This window comes from Oryzias melastigma, linkage group LG5 (assembly GCF_002922805.2).
Source record: "Oryzias melastigma strain HK-1 linkage group LG5, ASM292280v2, whole genome shotgun sequence".
NCBI classification, from domain to species: domain Eukaryota; kingdom Metazoa; phylum Chordata; class Actinopteri; order Beloniformes; family Adrianichthyidae; genus Oryzias; species Oryzias melastigma.
The window spans coordinates 8,116,849-8,135,040 of record NC_050516.1 but is presented as its reverse complement, the minus strand read 5'-3'; the positions used below and the strand labels follow the sequence as shown (position 1 = coordinate 8,135,040).

Here is an 18,192-nt window from a genome sequence, read left to right as displayed (position 1 = left end):
TTCCTTGTGAACGGGTCACCAACTAAAGCACGTGTCAAAGTCAAGCCCTGGGGGCCGGATCCGGCCCTCCAGATCATTTTATTTTATTGTTATTAATGACCCGATGTTATCTTACGATCATTTCTAACTTGTATAATTTTGACAAAATATATTTTTATGAAGAGTAAAGTATTGAAAGTTATTTAAGGTTTAAGTTGATTTATTCTGGAATAATATTCCTGCCTTTTTATTATTCATGATTATGTTAAAAAGTTACAGTTTGAAAGTTTTAAAAATTTAACATTCTGCTAGTTTTTTGGCATTTACTAAGATTTTTTAGGCTGTTTTGGAGTTTAGCTAATGTTTCAGCTACATGCTAGCTGTTTAGCAAATTTAGGCTTTTTTTGTTTTTTAGGCTATTTAGGAGTTGGGCTAATATTTACATGCTAGATGTTTTGGCTATTTTTTTTTTGTTTTTGTTTTGTGCTATTTTAAAGTTTAGCTATTTTTCAGCTACATGCTAGCTGTTTTGGCAAACCTAGATTTTTTTTTTTTAGTCTGATTTGGCATTTAGCTAATATTTTAGCTGGCTATCAGCTTTAGTGTTTTCAGCTATCAATTTCAGCATCTTCAGCTATCAGCACTAGCATCATCAGCGGCCAAATTCAGAATACAGCATTCACACTAGCAATATAATGGGTAATGCAATATATCTAGTTCATGATTATGTTAAAAGTTATGGTTTTAAAGTTTTAAAATTCTAGTTTTATTTTGTTCACTAAATGTTTATCCTGTTCGGCCCGTGACATACGGTGTTTTGGATTTTGGCCCCTTGTGCGATTGAGTTTGACACTCCTGGACTAACGCTTTAATGCGGAACATATTCATGAGCTCTTTGCAGGTATAAATCTTTAAGCTTAATAAATTGTACTTCTGTTCTTTGTTGGTACAGAAATGTGTTGAAATGGTGAACAGAGAGACTTACGTTGTAGACAGCAACTCCAGGCTGTGTGGGAAAGATTCGATCTTCTAGGGAAGGAGGAACCCGAGGGATTCTGGAAAAGCTGTGTTAAGGAATTTCAACCAGAAAGAAACACAAATCACATGACGATACGGCGAGTCGTTATATGTCTCAACCTTTTGTGGTAGTTTCTGACGGCTTCAACAGCTGACTGTTGTGCTCATTATGATAGACACTGAATTTGTGCAAAAACCTTTTCTTTTCTTATTTTTTTTTTTAGGTCTATTGATTTGAGTCATTTATTTCTAATGAATTTCCTCGTTTCATCCCAAAACGCTTCATGAAACAGTTCTTTTCTCAGAGGCAAAATATCAGTCTGATCTGAGCTTTCATACAAAATACAATTTACTTTTTTAAGAACAAATATGGCCATCATTTAATATTCTAACAGGTAACTCCTTCAAGAAAACTGAGAAAAATATTGCAGAAATACTTCTGAAACAGCATTCTTACATGTGAGGCCTCTTAAAAGATGATGAATCGAAATGACTTTCCTGTTTGTTCTCTTCATTCCCATGGCCTCTACTCCACATTTTGTGTTTGAATAAAAACTTTTAAGACTCTCTTGGTACTTTTGAAAGTTCCTCAGAGTCTAAGTGTCAAACTGAAAGCTTTGTCCTTGTTGGAGAAACTACAGAAATCTTTTAGTTTTACCTGAATTCATTTGAACCTCTTAAGATGATGACTCAGTTGTTGTAGGACAGAAGAATGTGTAACATTCAAAGTGTAAAGCTGGTAACCTGCTCAGGCACCTGAGCGGGACGGAGAGACGGGTTCCTGATCACATGCTTTAAGGGAAACTGAATGTTCTTTTTACCCTGGAGTCGTCTTCCTGCTGCTCTGGCCTGCAGGGCTCACATTTGGGTGGAAGTTTGGGAAAATGCTAATTTTTTAATTGGTTAATTTGTGAACTAAATCAATGTATTATTTTTCCAAGACTAATACATGTCATGACATGAAGCAATACTTCTATAAAATACAGCAGCACAGTAATGAAATAAATGGAGGTTCAGGTTAAAGTGTCTAACAAGTTTTACAGCTAAATGAATGTATGACACTAAAAAGAAATGTCTTTGTAAGAAGTAGAACATGTTTTTCTCTTTCTCTGTCAGAATGAAACAGCATGAACTAAAGCTGCATCCACATGGAGATGACCTCTTAGTCCCCAAACACTCAACTCAAACAAATGTTTTACTGAACAGTTTTTAGAAAAAAAAAATCTACAAAACCACAACCAGTAGCTTCCATTAGACTGGACCTCATTCAGTTCGCAGCCTGGCCAGAAGACATCAAAACGTTTCTATGGAAATACATCTGGAGACTCATTTATTCAAGAACGATGAATGAACTCCAGGTGACCCTTTCACTACGTTTTCTGTTTTGTTTGAGTAAAAAGATGGGGTGACAGGAGAATGGGGGAGCAGAAACGCGGTTAAGTCATGATCTCATCCAGGTGCCATCCTGCAGGTTCAGTCACAGCAGCAGAGAACAAGACTAGAATGCCAAGTCAGTCGAGTCACTGAGTCTGAATGTAGAGTTCACATACAGGAATATTGCCGTCTGCATTGTTAGGAGCATTTCCTGAATACCAGTGAGTCAGTAGAAAAGTCAGAACCATCTCCTCAGACAACTTTCACTCCTCAGCTAAGTTCTCTCATTTGTGCTGCATCATCATTTGTTCTTTCTGCATTGCAGTTTACTAACAAAACATTCTCTCATAACAGCCGGTGGAGCTTCGAGTCTCAGTGAGCTGTTCACAGGTTAGATTTGAATAAAAAACAATTCTTCTCTCTTCTTCGTCTCCAATATTTCTTCATTTTGACTAAAACTGTTTCTAAAGGGAGTTTTAGGATTCAATTGGAAAACTGATGACTCATCCTTTACTCAAATTAACTAAGAAGAAGCAGCATTTGCTTCTGCAGCTACAACACTTCTTTTTGCTGCACTGCTGCAGCTAAAACGCATACACTTCTACAGGACAGAGCAGCCAGGAAATCTGTTCCTAAACTGAAACACTCTGTACCTTCTTCCTAGTCACATAAGTTCTGTTGGAAGAACACACTTACCCAGACTGTGCAGGCTTTAGGGTGGACCTGCAGAGCATTTCTCTGCAGTTTCAGCTCACAGTTGAGCTTTCAGGAGAACCCCAGCTCTGCTGCAGAGGTTAGAATCTGCACTGTAGAGGAAAGCTCCACACATTTATAGAACTGTTCTGACAGAGACTTATTTCATAGATAACGTTATATAATGCTGGTTTAAGGATCTCTATAAAACTTCAAATACAATTTCTGTTAAAGTTATTGTTTAGATTCTCAAACCTTAAAATATGACACAAAATATGAATTGATTTTTTCCCTCACAATCATAAAAGACGCAACAACCATTGGGATACTGTAGCTCTTCATTAAAATGCAACATGTCTACTGTTCTTGCATATTGATCCTGAGCAAGAAGTTGTAGGATTGACAGCAGATGGTGTGTGCATGACTCATAAAACAATCAAAGAAGGAAAGGCAACCATCTATCTAATCACTGAATGCCAGAATGAACCACAAAATCCATAACACAACTAAACAAATGAAGACCAACAAGGCAGGAACTCAAAGACTCTGAATCAGGAAAACATCGGAAAATATCTGAAGTTGTGTGGAGAACTTGTCAACCTGAGAGAGCGTTTCTTCTTCTAGTTTTGGTCAGTATGGCCTCTAAACCAGCAGGACTGACCTTTTCAGGCTGTTGGAGCAGCTTCTGTAAAAACTATTGTTGTTTCTGGTCCAATCCAACCACGTCAGTGGACATATTTTGGTGAAGACCTATCAGCTGCTCTAGCTGGAGAAAACAAAGGTGGTAACCACGGGTGTCACTGGACCATTGACTGTATATGAGAACTGGACTGAGTGACTCCACCCACCTGGCCTTCCAAACAGGAAGTGGCTCGGTCGAGCTACACATAAATTGCAGACTAAATGAACATCTTTATAAACTCACAAGTATGAATTTTCCAAACTATTTTTAGTAAATATTTTATAAAAGTAACTTTTTGTGGTCTAAAACACAATTTTTTTCCTGATATTTTCTTCTTCTTCTGGAGTAAGGTGTACTGCTATAGCACGACACTGCTATAGTGTGATCACCACCTAGTGGTCAAACTGAAACGTCCTCCAGGAGAAGCAGAACAATGTTTCCAATGTTAATGATCTGAACATTTTAGTTAGAACTTCTCCTTTAGAGAATCCATGTAACACTGGATGATATTAACAATCTCATTATTTCACTGATACATTTACAGTATGTGAACTGGATCAGATTAATATAAATATATTCAAAACATATAGTAGACTATTAATGTAATTCTAAACAAATGTGTCTAAATGTGTAAACTCAAAATTGAATTGAAGAATCAAAAGAATTGGAATCGTATTTATCCAGGCCTTTGTAAATCGATTGTTTCTGGAAATTATAATCGATACCCAGCCCTAGTATTGACATTATCAAACTCCAGGATGGAGGTGTTCATACTGCAAAAAATTTCGACTTGATTGTTTTTATTTGGTTAGGGCTGGAAGAACCCTTTTCTATGGGTGACATCACACTCACTTATTCTAGTTCAGTGTTTTTCAACCAGTGTGCCGCGGCACACTAGTGTGCTGTGAGAGATGGTCTGGTGTGCCGTGGGAAATTACCCTTTTTTACATATCTAAAACATTTACCATCACTATGGTATCTGCTCTGTGTTCATCCAAACGGCCCTGATTTAACACTCAATAGTTTAGAATATCCAAGATGGTAAAATAAATATTTCTTTGATTCTATAAATGACTAATCAGAATGATATTACCGCAATCCAGTCACAAAACTAGCCTCAAAGTCAGCTTTTAGAAATGTCCCGCCCCCTTCAGCTGTCTCCGCCAATCATTGTTGGAGGCTTGATCACATGTCATCAATCTGACCAGTCAGAAGTGGTTAACGTCCTCACTTCCTTGTTCTGATTCGGCTCATAAAGTCTCTCAGTCCCAACTAAAATAACAGCTAAAGCTCGTGTTTAGCGGTGTAGCTTCCAGCGGGATCCGACGTCAGACAGTTTAAAAAGTGAACAAAAGAATGAAGCTAAGAAACAACAGTATTCCGGCATCTGCGTGAGTTATGGCACTACAGCCCCCATGATGCATTGGGTTTAGTGTGATCGCTGGGTGGAGGGGAGGGGCTTACACGTTCAGAAGCGCAAATAGGGAGAGAGATAGAGAGAAAACATCAACACAAAATGTAAAGAAAATGAAAAGAAAAATAAGGAAAAAAAAACTGGAATCATTTGACTTTTCTTGATAGTATGAAGGAACAGAGTCTGCAGGAAATATTCTATATGTATATATATTCTGTATATATTTATGGATCCACAACCAACCTGTCCAGACACCTGAGAACTGAGAGAATCTTCTCTAAAACAGAGCAGATCATCACTGAGAGAAGAAACAGATTACATCCTCAAAGCTGAAACTCTTTTGTCTTTCTTAATGTCAATGTGAATAAAAGTCTTGATTTAGTGGTTTTTGCACATTTTAATTTGTATTTGGGTTGTGGTTGCAGAGTTTTGTGTTGTTCACTTCAGATGTGTTTAAAAGGAAAAAAGCTTAAAATGCGTAGAGTTAAAAACTGAAAACAGCAAATACATAATTTAGACTTTATATGAATAAAAACATATTTACATCATGGATTTTGTGCATAATCCTACATAGTAGTTTATAATGAATCAAACAAAGCAAACAACAACCTAAAAATCCATTTGGTAGCCAAAAGAGCCACTGTTTTAGGAAAACGAATGCAAAGAATTGAATTTTGAGCCAGAATTCTCATTACTATTGTGGAGGGAAACAAGAAAAGAAGGTTGTTTTTTTCACTTTGTCTGATAGTTTTGGAAGTATCTAAAAAAGAGAAAAAAAACATTCATAAAAACTGATTATTTAGAAGTATTTTTTTTTGTTGATTTTTTTAATTATTCATTAATGATAATAAATGTAGACTGTTTTGACGAGATATACGTTTAATGATGCTTCCCACTTATCCCACTTATATAAAACAATGTACACTAGATTGTGGATAGACTGTACATCAATACAGACTATTTTTTTTTACCTTTTTGGTGCTAGTGTGCCATGGGATTTTTTTCATGGAAAAAGTGTACCTTGGCTCAAAAAAGGTTGAAAAACACTGCTCTAGTTCTTAATTAAATATACACTTTTTTTTTTTTACAGAGGATGTTCATTTTTTTGTGTTTCTGAACCTTTTCATATTGAGCAACAAGCGGCCAACCCAACCCCTTTGAAATGATGACAGTAGAATCAATGACTCCACTTTTCCTGTCTCCACAGGGAGAGTCAACACTGAGGCTGGATAAACTGCAGCAGCTCATGCTTCCTCATTAGTTCACTCTACAGCCACTTTAACGCTGAGAGTGTGGGAGTGAAAGAAGACAAAGAGCATCAGGAAACTCTACAAACCAAAGGAGGCAATCAGGAGGGCCGCAGAAACTACCAATCAAATGTCCAACAGGATTAAAGTTTATTTGCTTTGGCAGACATAACAGGTCTGTGGACAATCCAATGGAATAATGCCATTGTCACATGATCACATACATGCAATTTATCCCTAAAAAGGTGTGAACTTTCCTCTGAGGTTTTGATGAACCTTAAAGAAAAAGCGAGGTCTGTTTGAATGCTCCTGAAAGTCTGCGAGTGGAGGACTCAAATGGAGGTACAGGAAGTGAGTGGAGACGGTCCAGATGGTGCCGATACAAACCCTCTTTCTCCCTGCTGGCTCACAAACCGCTCACTCAAACACAGCGTTGGATGAAAGCGCAGCTCGCAAAGCTCTCACGGCCCGCCTGCTGTTGCTGAGACTACAGTACGCACAATAGCTGGTGGGTTGGTGGATCCCAATCTCTAATACCAAATATTTAGCAACAACCATTTAAAAAACAACGGCACAACCATCCTTTTTCTTTGTGTTGAATAAAAAGGAAGCAAAAATATGCACCGCTGCATTTGGTTAGTGCTCTGTATTTACTCCACTGCTAATGAGGACGTGAAAACTCACATTTGGAAAACTGCTGAGCCCAATTCCATCTGAAATGATGAGAAGCACAGATACACTGTACTGCTCACATTGGGATGTTTCTTCCATTTCTTGATTTGTAAAGTTCTCACCATGTGCTCATAAATGGAAAAAAGAGCAGCAGTGGCGTTAACAACATAATTGTAAGAACTCTTGTTTTATGCAGATAAAGGTTCAGTAAAGAAGCAGCTGTTTGGATCACCAGAACATTTCTGTTCATGAGCACTGATCAGTGCTGAGATCTGGAACTCATTAGGTTTAAAATCATTCTGATGAGCAAAATGTTTGTTTCAGATGCCGTTTCTGCATTTATATGTCTGTGTCATTGGTGTCCAGATAATGTGAAGTAATGTCAAGTGTGGCTGTCGGTGGCCATGTTTGCCTTGTGTGGCTGCATCTGACAGAAATCAGCAGACTGAAATGGACACAAAAGAATTTTGTTATGAAATTTCCTCTCAAAACAATTGAATGTATGCAAGAACTGGATTGAGTGAGTGTGACGTCACCACAGACTATAGAATCACTGGACAGCTTGACCCCTCCCCCCTTGTGTTCCACACAGGAAGTACCTGCTGGCTCCAAGAAGGTCAAAATCCCATAGACTTCTACAGAGAAATAATCAGCTGTTACTCAGTCATTCTATTGGTCAGAATAAACATTCTTGCTCTGATACTTTAATATCTTCCTGATAATCCTCTTTATTTATTTTAAAGATATATTTTCTTTATTGCAAGTTATTGAAGCTATAAACTGAACAATCAGATGCCCCAGTAAAAGCATGTGATGCCTGCTGGCCCCGCCTCCAACATTTGATTGACAGATTTTCCCCGAGCTGCTTTCAGTGAAAGGGGTGGGGCCATCGAACAAGCTCACTCATGATTGGTGACTGTAGTCGCCCTAAAGACATGACTCAGACCAACTCACAGCATTCGCTGTCGTCTGGCTTTAAATGGTGGTGCCTGTAATGCAGAAAAATGGCGAGTAAATAAGCTTAATTTCCCTGGAGCCGGAGGTGAGGCCTTTCTCTACGGGTGATGTCACAACTGCTTTGTCCATTGATAAAATAGATTTCTATGGACGTCACCCATAGGAAATGGCTCATTTCCAGCTCCAACCAAATGAAATCAACTCAGTCAGCATTTTTTTTTGCGATACGGACACCACCTATTGGAGCCGGACGATAGCAGTAAGCAGTGATTGGTCTGAGTCAGCGTTTCCATGGCAACCACACTGCCCAATCAAGGATGAGCTTGTTGGAAGACCACACCCTGACATTTGGACCACAGGAAATCACTGAAACACTTTACGATTGGAAGTGAAGGCCAGAAGGCTCCGCCTAGTATTGTTGAGGCTTCTGATTGGTCGGTTTATAACTTTAATATCTTGAACTACAGAAAAAAATATGAAAAGGAGAATTATCAAGAAGATGTTAAAAAGGTATCAGAGTACGAATATTTATTCTGACCAACAGAATGAGTAACAGATGTTTATTTCTCTATAGAAGTCTATTGGAGCCAGCAGGTACTTCCTGTTTGGAACGTCAGGGGGGCGGAGTCAGTGCAGTTGTCATATACGGTCAATGGTAAAAACTGAAACAAACCAACTTGGAAACAACATATGAAACAGTTTTGACAAAATAAAAGAGTGAACCTGCCCTCCTCATGTGGGTGATTTTCTTTTAATGCAAATTGAAAAGGAAAATGGTAATATATACATTTGAAGTAAAAATGTTTTAAAATCAAAATAAAAGATTTAGCTACAGTCAGAGCTTTACTTTTTGATTATTTTTTAAAAACAGTTAACATTTTTTTACAAAAACGTTTAGCTTTTCTAAATTCTTAGGTCAGAAACACATTCAGATAAAATAACACCAACGAGGTCACCAAACATCCATCAACCTAATGCTGCAGACTCATAAATGTAAACGCACAAACAAACAAACAAACAAAAGAGCAAACTGCCAACCTAATAACATCCTAAAAAAGACAATAAACACCAGAGTTTACTTTGGGGAGTTTTAGAATCTGCTCTGGTCCAATGAATGATCAAACCAAGCATCTAAGACAATGTGTAAGTATTTCTTTAAGTGAAAGAGCCTTCCTGAACAGGACGCTCCCTCCATGAAAGAACAGCCCTGCATGCTGGCTCATAACTCAGCAGTTTATTTTTAACGTCCACAGTCAATACGCTCGTGAGAATATCTTTATAGCTGCTGCACACACCTGCCCAAAAACACAAGATAACGTAGCCGAGTGACTCACCAGCTGGGGATATCCATTACCAGGCACTTTTGGATAACAGTGACCAGAACTGTATGCATGGATCAGTCATAACAAACGCTGTTCTTGACTGGAAACGGTTATATTTTACCAAAGGACTAGGATTGGAACATAATTTACAGAGAAGGGAAGAAATGCTCTCACAAAAATAAAAAGATGAAGTCACTAGATTGTGAACATTAAAGCTGAAGGTGTGCCAGAAGAAAAAATGGTAGCAATTAGGAGGAATCCCTCGATTTTTTCCGGCTGAGCCAGAAGTAGGATGAGGTAAACTAATGGGGGATGGAAGGAAATGAGGGAAGGCTGAGGGTCGCTGGGTGACCTGGGCCTTTGTTACCAGATGGTGGGAAGCACCACCTTGGCCTCTCACATGAATGCTAAGCAGAGGAGCTTTTGTCTGGCGAGCGCAGCAGCAGAAGCAGGAGCTGGGTGTTTCTACGAGCTTCCAAAACCGCGCTGGCCGCACTTTCACCGAACACACACCTCCCAGCCACCACTTTCTAAAGCCCACGGGAATCTCTGGACTTCACAAACACACGCCGTGTCAATTTCCAGGATGGAATTCCCAAATGCCAAGAGCCCAGCCACAGCGTAACACGCTCCCACACTCCTGACCCCAAAGGCCACAGGAAAGTGAGAGGTCAGACGAGAAGTAACACTCGGAGGCCCGTTTCCTAGACGGATGAAAATAAAATGAAGTGCTGTCTAGTGACGAAGCTAATAAAAAGAAAAGGTCCTATTATTTTCTAACAAACTACAAGACATTTGGAAAGATGTGACATGATAATTAAGGGTTTTTTTTAACTTGAAAAAGAGTTTGTTTAGCTCCTAACTTGATGCGAAAGATTTCAAATCTGAGGCTAAACCTAAAAACAGTAACATTCAAACTGATATTAAAACACCAAAATGACCACAAAGATGAAAGAATAAATAAATACTGTCAATAACAATAAACAAACATTTATTAATAATATTATTTAATGCACAGCTTTAGCACTGCATTAGAGTAACTTGTTGACAGGTATTTGCTCTACATCTCAAATTATTGACCAAATAAACAATTTTTAGGCAATTTCTTTGTTATTTGCCAACAGGAAAACAATAACACATGAAGAGGTCAGTTCAAGCAGCGGATGTTCACTCAGTGTAGAATAAATCTGTATGTGAGCAGAAAAAAAACAGCATTTTCTCCCAATTCACTGACAAACCAGAGAAAGCCTCTTTAACCTTGTGGATGGATGATGTATGCAGGAGGTGCCATCATCAGCTCATGGTGATCCAGATCGTTATCTAAAGCTCTGCAAAACCTGTCAAATAAAACTCACTAATATACTCTAGAAAGTTGTAGTGTTAATATTTACATTTGTGATTCAGGCACCTGGTATTTCCTGTCGTTTACATTAAATAGGGATGTAGGATATAATTGCCTACAGATAACTAGATGACAAAAAAAGATTTCTTAAATAAAATGCTCAGGGAGAGAATATAAAGTCTCCCTCTGATCATCATCTGATCTATTCTCAAATTGTTCCCAGTGGTCTTTAAATTCTAATTATGTTGTTTATACTATCACCAGAATGACAAAAACTTGTTGTTTCTGCAGAGCAGAGGCAGCTCATCAGAAATTTACCTCTAAGTTGTGGGAGGGACTGTTGGCACAGAGCAACTCCACCTCCATTTCCCATCCACCATAATTAAAAGTGCTCTATTTACATGCTCTCCCGCTTTCTTACAGCCCCTCATACCCCAAAGAATATTGGAACTATCCAGCCATACAGTTATGAGTCAGTTTCCAGCACTGATGGGGAAAATCAAGACCTGCATGGATCTACAAAATGAAGCATCAGAATGGGGCGGAGCAGGAAGCTTGTGCCCCACCTATTTTCTACATCACAAATATAATCTTTTTCAAACTGTATTTTTTTTTTCGTCTGCTCCGGATTCACAGTGATTTAAATAAAGAAATACTCAGAAATTAAATTTTGAGCTTAATTTTCTTCACATATGTCCATCACCAGGAAAATGTCACAAGAACATGTTAAACACAGTTTTTTTAAAAGAGTGGGTTTTTAAATCAAAGATGTTTTGTACCATCTATGCATTGTGGCTCTGAACTAAAGAAGCTTCCTATAACACATGTGAAAGGAGGGGATGGGAAACTTTTTCCAATGTCAAATTTAAAGACATACTATGACTTATCTTTTTACCTTACTTATAGTGCTGCCATTATTTTAATAGTTGACTAATCACCAATTATTTTTAACGATTAGTCAACTAATCAGGTCATGCGCAAACTGGATGTAAAGCACACATCTCAACCATCATTATCTTTAAACTAACTAAAAACTAGATATATAGCATTACCTGCAATAATAATTGCATTAACAATAATCCATAATAATACATTTATAATAATGTTAGTGTGAATGCTGTAAGCTGAATTTAGCTGCTGAAGATGGTGAAATTGATAGCTAAAAATGCTGAAGTTGATAGCTGAAATGGCTGAAATTGTTAGCTAAAGACGCTGAAGCTGATAGCTGAAAACGCTGAAGCTGATGGCCAGCTAAAATATTAGCTAAATGCCAAATTAGCCAAAAAACTGAAAAAAAGCCCAAGTTAGCTAAAACTGCAAGCATGCAGCTGAAATATTGGGTAAACTCCAAAATAGCCTAAAAAACCTTAATAAATGCCAAAATAGTCCAAAAAGCTAGCAGAATGCCATTATAACTTTCAACTTTACAACACTCTGACTCCATATAACTAACGACTAATCAGCTATTAAATTGGTCATCGAGTATTTTAATCATTGATTAGTCGACTAATCGTGGCACCCCTACTTACTTACCAAAAACACTGAATAAAATGTATAAAGAGGAGAAGCCCCCGCTATGGTAAACACAAACAGAAGACAGCATCATCTCTGGTAGCAGGAAATCAGGTTTAAAGATCCCATCTCACAGGTAAGCCACAGTAGATATTGTTGGTCAAACAAAAACAAGCATCACTCAGCTCACAGCAGCAGGAGAAATCTGCCTAATCCCCACACTACTGATGCCATGCTGTAAATAAAACAGGAGGTTACGCAACCACACTGACTTAACCAGAAGTGGGCTAGGGTAACACCAAGCGGGTAACACCGGGCGGGCCATCCTTGAGTCAGCTCAGAGAAGAGCTGCATTCCTGAGCAGTGACAGTGCCAGATCACCACATTAAAGGGATGCCAGAAGTCAGGACTCAGAAAGCTCCATGCTTACTTGATGTGAACCCCAATGGTCGAAGGTGAAAACGTGTTCAGAGTAAAGACAATTCAAAAAAATACTCCCATCAACAATAAAACACCTGTCATTCTGAGAGCTAAGGCCCGTCAGGTTGGTGCACCAACACGGCTTTAGCATCTCAACTCCCTTCAACGGACCCAGCCCCGGTACTTAAACCCATAACACATCCAAATAAATGACGCACATGTGTCCAGCATGTAGACATTCACCAACCCAACGCAGCAGCTGACCACCGAGGTGTATCCACAGCAGCAGCGCTTTAATTTGGCTAAAGCATCCTGCTAGTCAGCAATCACAACTGAACAAAGCCGGTGAGCATCGGCAAAGCCCGCTGGCATGCCGGCGACTCCGCTTCCCCCAACAAAATACAGCTACACGCTCATGTATAACATTTGTTACTATTTTGTGGTCAAAATGTAGACATTTTTTCCTATCAACTATGGTTAAAACGATCGTACAGCCTCCAGATGACAACCGGCTTGATTAGCTAGCGTTAGCACACTTAGCTAGCTAATTGTACCCTCCCCTCCCAGCTCCCTCAATACCAAACCATCACCCCCACATCCCACCCGTGTAATCGACCACCAGCCCGGCTGCCCTGCGAGCTAAACTCGTGCTAGAAAGTTAAACGTGCCACACAACATGCATTTGTTACCCGGGTGAAAGGATACTGAGGCGGCGGTACGACGCCAGGCTGCGGGGCTGCTGGGGCTCCCGGCGGCAGAGACACGGAGGTCAGGGTAGCCCGCAGTTGGCTCGACGAAGAGGGGCCACTTCCAGGTCCGCTAACTGCGACAGCGGCGGTTTTCGGGACCACTTTCGGTGGCAAACTCATCGCAAAAAGATCAAAAATTAAAAACAATGCCTTAATAAATAAAGGTACAAACAGCGCTTAGCTTGCATTCATAAAGCAAGCCGAGGAGATACTTGAAACAGGCCCCAAATCCCTCTAACGAGCGGGGATAACGAAGCTGGAATTGCAACACAAACGTCTTTTTTCATGGAAAGTCGCTGTTCGGATCAGCGGTGCTATTCATGGGGACGGTGGGAGGTTTAGCCTCCCTAGCCCGTCCGGAACCTCTGCGGATCCGTTTCGGTTCGTTTCTCTCAAACGGAATAATCGCCGCAATCTTCGACCTCCCTCGGCGGTCTATCTTTTCCTCGCGGCAGTTATGTTTTCTATCATTTTTTTCCTCACAGAGATGAGAGACTTCGCCAACATGGCGTAGCGGCCGCTTTCAGCAGTCCGGGCAGGACAGATGATTCGACAAATCTCGGCCAGTTACGGAGCCGCTCGGCTAATCAAATAAGCGTTTCAATCAAACACAGATATACGGCGTCCCACATGGCCAGATTAAAAAAAAAATCACATAATTTATTAATTTATTATTATTATTATTATTAATATTATTTCAAAATAAAAATAAAAAGTAATTCAAGTTAATTATAGCTAGTTGTATATACAAAAATATATGAATACATTTCACTACTATAAATTATATTTATATTTTGTATGTTTTCTTTTTTTGCACAAAAGTGGCAAAATATAGTTATGTTATTTTTATATTATTATAAATTTTCAATTTGGAATGTTTTAAGCTCAACAAAGCATCCACTTTTTCCATCCTTCCACACGAACGTGTTTATAGCGCCATCTACCGTCCAAACGTGTGTCTTCTTCTTCTTTTCCTTTCGGCTTTTCCCTTCAGGGGTCGCCACAGCGAATCAGTTTCCTCCATCTAAGCCTGTCTTCAGCATCCTCCACTCTAACACCAGCCACCTTCATGTCTTCATTCACTGCATCCATAAACCTCCTCTTTGGTCTTCCTCTAGACCTCTTTCCTGCAGCTCTAGACTCAGCATCCTTCTACCAATATATTCACTGTCTCTCCTCTGAACATGTCCAAACCATCTCAGTCTGGCCTCTCTGACTTTATCTCCAAAACCTCTAACATGTGCTGTCCCTCTGATGTATTCATTCCTGATCCTATCCATCCTGGTCACTCCCAAAGAGAACCTCAGCATCTTCATCTCTGCTACCTCCAGCTCTGCTTCCTGTCTTTTCTTCAGTCCCACTGTTTCTAGTCCAAACAACATGGCTGGTCTCACCACAGTCTTGTACACCTTTCCTTTCATTTGTGCTGAAACTCTTCTGTCACACATCACACCTGACACTTTTCTCCACCCATTCCAACCTGCTTGCACTCTCCTCTTCACTTCTTTTCCACACTCTCCATTACTCTGTACTGTTGACCCTAAATACTTAAACTCCTCCACCTTCTTTATCTCTTCTCCCTGTAACCTCACTCTTCCACTCTGGTTCCTCTCATTCACACACATGTACTCTGTCTTACTGCGGCTAACCTTCATTCCTCTCCTTTCCAGGGCAAACCTCCACCTCTCTAACTCCACCTCCACCTGCTCCCTGCTCTCACTACAAATCACAATATCATCTGCAAACATCATAGTCCATGGTGATTCCTGTCTAACCTCATCCGTCAGTCTGTCCATCACCATTGCAAACAGGAAGGGGCTCAGAGCTGATCCCTGATGTAATCCCACCTCCACCTTGAACTCCTCTGTCACCCCTACAGCACACCTCACCACTGTCTTACAGCCCTCATACATGTCCTGCACTGCTCGGACATACTTCTCTGTCACTCCAGACTTCCTCATACAATACCATAGTTCCTCTCTGGGCACTCTGTCATAAGCTTTCTCCAGATCTACAAAGACACAGTGGAGCTCTCTCTGACCTTCTCTGTACTTCTCTATCAACATCCTCAAAGCAAATGTTGCATCTGTAGTGCTCTTTCTTGGCATGAAACCATACTGCTGCTCACAAATGTTCACTTCTGCTCTTAGTCTGGCTTCCACTACTCTTTCCCACACCTTCATTGTATGGCTCATCAGCTTTATTCCTCTGTAGTTACCACAACTCTGCACATCTCCCTTATTCTTAAAAATGGGCACCATCACACTTCTCCTCCATTCCTCAGGCATCTTCTCACCACCTAAGATCCTGTTGAACAACCCGGTCAAAAACTCCACTGCCATCTCTCCTAGACACTTCCATACCTCCACAGGTATATCATCAGGACCAAGAGCCTTTCCACTCTTCATCCTCTTCAAAGCCCCTCTCACTTCACCTTTACTAATCTTTCTTACTTCCTGCTCCACAACCGTCACCTCTTCTACTCTTTGTTCTCTCTCATTCTCTTCATTCATCAACTCTTCAAAGTATTCTTTCCATCTTTCCATTACACCACTGACACCTGTCACCACATTACCATTCCTATCCTTGATCACCCTAACCTGCTGCATGTCCTTCCCATCTCGATCTCTCTGCCTTGCTAGTCTGTACAGGTCAGTCTCTCCCTCCTTACTACCCAACCTAGCATACAAGTCATCATAAGCTCTTTGTTTGGCCTTTGACACCTCTACTTTCACCTTACGCTGCATCTCCCTGTACTCCTGTCTACTCTCCTCAGTCCTCTCAGTGTCCCACTTCTTCTTAGCTAGTCTCTTACTCCGTATACACTCCTGCACCTCCTCATTCCACCACCAAGTCTCCTTATCAACTCTCTTTCCTGATGACACACCAAGTACACTCCTACCTGTCTCCCTGATCACATTAGCTGTAGTTATCCAGTCATCTGGGAGTACCTCCTGACCACCCAGAGCCTGTTTCAACTGTTTCTTAAAAGTCATGCAACAATCTTCTTTTTTCAGCTTCCACCAGTTTGTCCTCTTCTCTGCCTTTGCCCTCTCTTTCTTCATCTTCTTCACCACCAGAGTCATTCTACACACCACCATCCTGTGCTGTCTGGAAACACTCTCACCAACCACTACTTTACAGTCACTGATCTCCTTCAGATTACACCGTCTACACAAGATGTAGTCTATCTGTGTGCTTCTACCTCCACTCTTATAGGTCACTCTATGTTCCTGTCTCTTCTCAAAGAATGTATTCACTATCGCCATTTCCATCTTTTTTGCAAAATCAACCACCATCTGTCCTTCTACATTCCTCTCCTGGATACCAAACCTGCCCATCACCTCCTCATCACCTCGGTTTCCTGCACCAACATGACCATTGAAATCTGCACCAATGACAACTCTCTCATTTCCAGGGATGCTCATCATCACTTCATCAAGATCCAACCAGAACTTCTCCTTCTCTTCCAGCTCACATCCTACCTGTGGGGCATACCCACTAACAACATTGAACATGACACCCTCCATTTCTATCTTCAGACTCATCACTCTATCTGACACTCTTTTTACCTCCACAACACTCCTAACAAACTCCTCCTTTAGGATAACTCCTACTCCATTTCTCTTCCCATCTCCACCATGATAGAACAACTTGAACCCTGCTCCTAAACTTCTAGCCTTGCTACCTTTCCACCTGGTCTCCTGGACACACAGTATGTCTACCTTTCTCCTCTGCATCATGTCCACTAACTCTCTACCCTTTCCTGTCATAGTTCCAACATTCAAAGTCCCAACTCTCAGTCCAACACTAGTGACTTTCCTCTTCTCTCTCTCCCTACGAACCCGCCTTCCTCCTCTCCTTCTTCCACCAACAGTAGTCCAATTTCCACCGGCACCCTGTCGGTGAACAGCACCGATGGCGGTCGTTGTTAACCCGGGCCTCGACCGATCCGGTATGGATTTCGTAGGTCTGATTCGCATATTTGATTTGGCAAGATTTTACGTCGGATGCCCTTCCTGACACAACCCTCTGTATTTATCCGGGCTTGGGACCGGCACAATGAGACCCTGGCTTGGGCCCCCTCGTGGCTACATTACCGTCCAAACGTGTGTACTCACAGCAATTGTTGACCAAATCTGGGTGTTCAGTCTGCATTGACTCATAAAGATAATACTGCTGCCACAAACGATTATTTTAATCGTCGACTAGTCACAGATTATTTTTTCTGATTAGTTGACTAATCTGGTCATGTGCAAACTGGATGTAAAGCACACATCTCAACCATCATTACCTTTAAACTAAGAACTAGATATAAAGCATAACCTGTGATAATGAATGCTGTAAGCTGAATTTGAACGCTGAAGATGGTAGTGCTGATAGCTGAAGATGCTGAAATTGATAGCTGAAAACACTGAAGCTGATAGGTAGCTAAAATATCAATGACATGACAAATTAGCCTTAAAAAAAATGAAAAAAGTCTAAGTTAACCAAAACAGCAAACATGCAGCTGAAATATTACCTCAACTCCAAAATAGTCTAAAAACAAAAAAAGCCTAAGTTAGCCAAAAATAGTTAGCATACAACGGAAATATTATATAAACTCAAAATTAGCCTAAACAACTGAAAAAAATCATAAATTTGACAAAAATAGCTAGCGGGCAGCTGAAATATTAGCTAAACTCCTAAATAGCTTAAAAAACCTTAATAAATCCCAAAAGAGTCCAAAACGCTAGCAGAATTATAACTTTCAACTTTACTACACTCCAACTCCATATAACATAAAGTAACAACTGATCGACTATTACATTT

The 18,192-nt window shown here is 40.2% G+C and overlaps 1 protein-coding gene across 9 annotated transcripts in view; it reads right to left on the bottom strand.

Annotated features, from left to right (window-relative positions):
- The window catches only part of eif4g3a (eukaryotic translation initiation factor 4 gamma, 3a), a 66,948-nt gene extending 52,974 nt beyond the window's left edge, over positions 1–13,974 (bottom strand). For 6 of the 9 annotated variants that reach the window (XM_024270639.2, XM_024270640.2, XM_024270641.2 and 3 more), the window contains exons 1-2: positions 13,337–13,974; positions 965–1,034 (exon numbers count right to left, since the gene is read on the bottom strand). In XM_024270639.2, coding sequence (XP_024126407.1) covers positions 965–1,034; positions 13,337–13,500 — 234 coding nt within the window. In that variant the 5' untranslated portion in view covers positions 13,501–13,974. The remainder of the gene's footprint in view (positions 1–964; positions 1,035–13,336) is intronic. The other 3 variants (XM_024270646.2, XM_024270648.2, XM_024270647.2) reach the window with 1 other exon arrangement.
- Between the last annotated feature and the right edge of the window lie 4,218 nt (positions 13,975–18,192).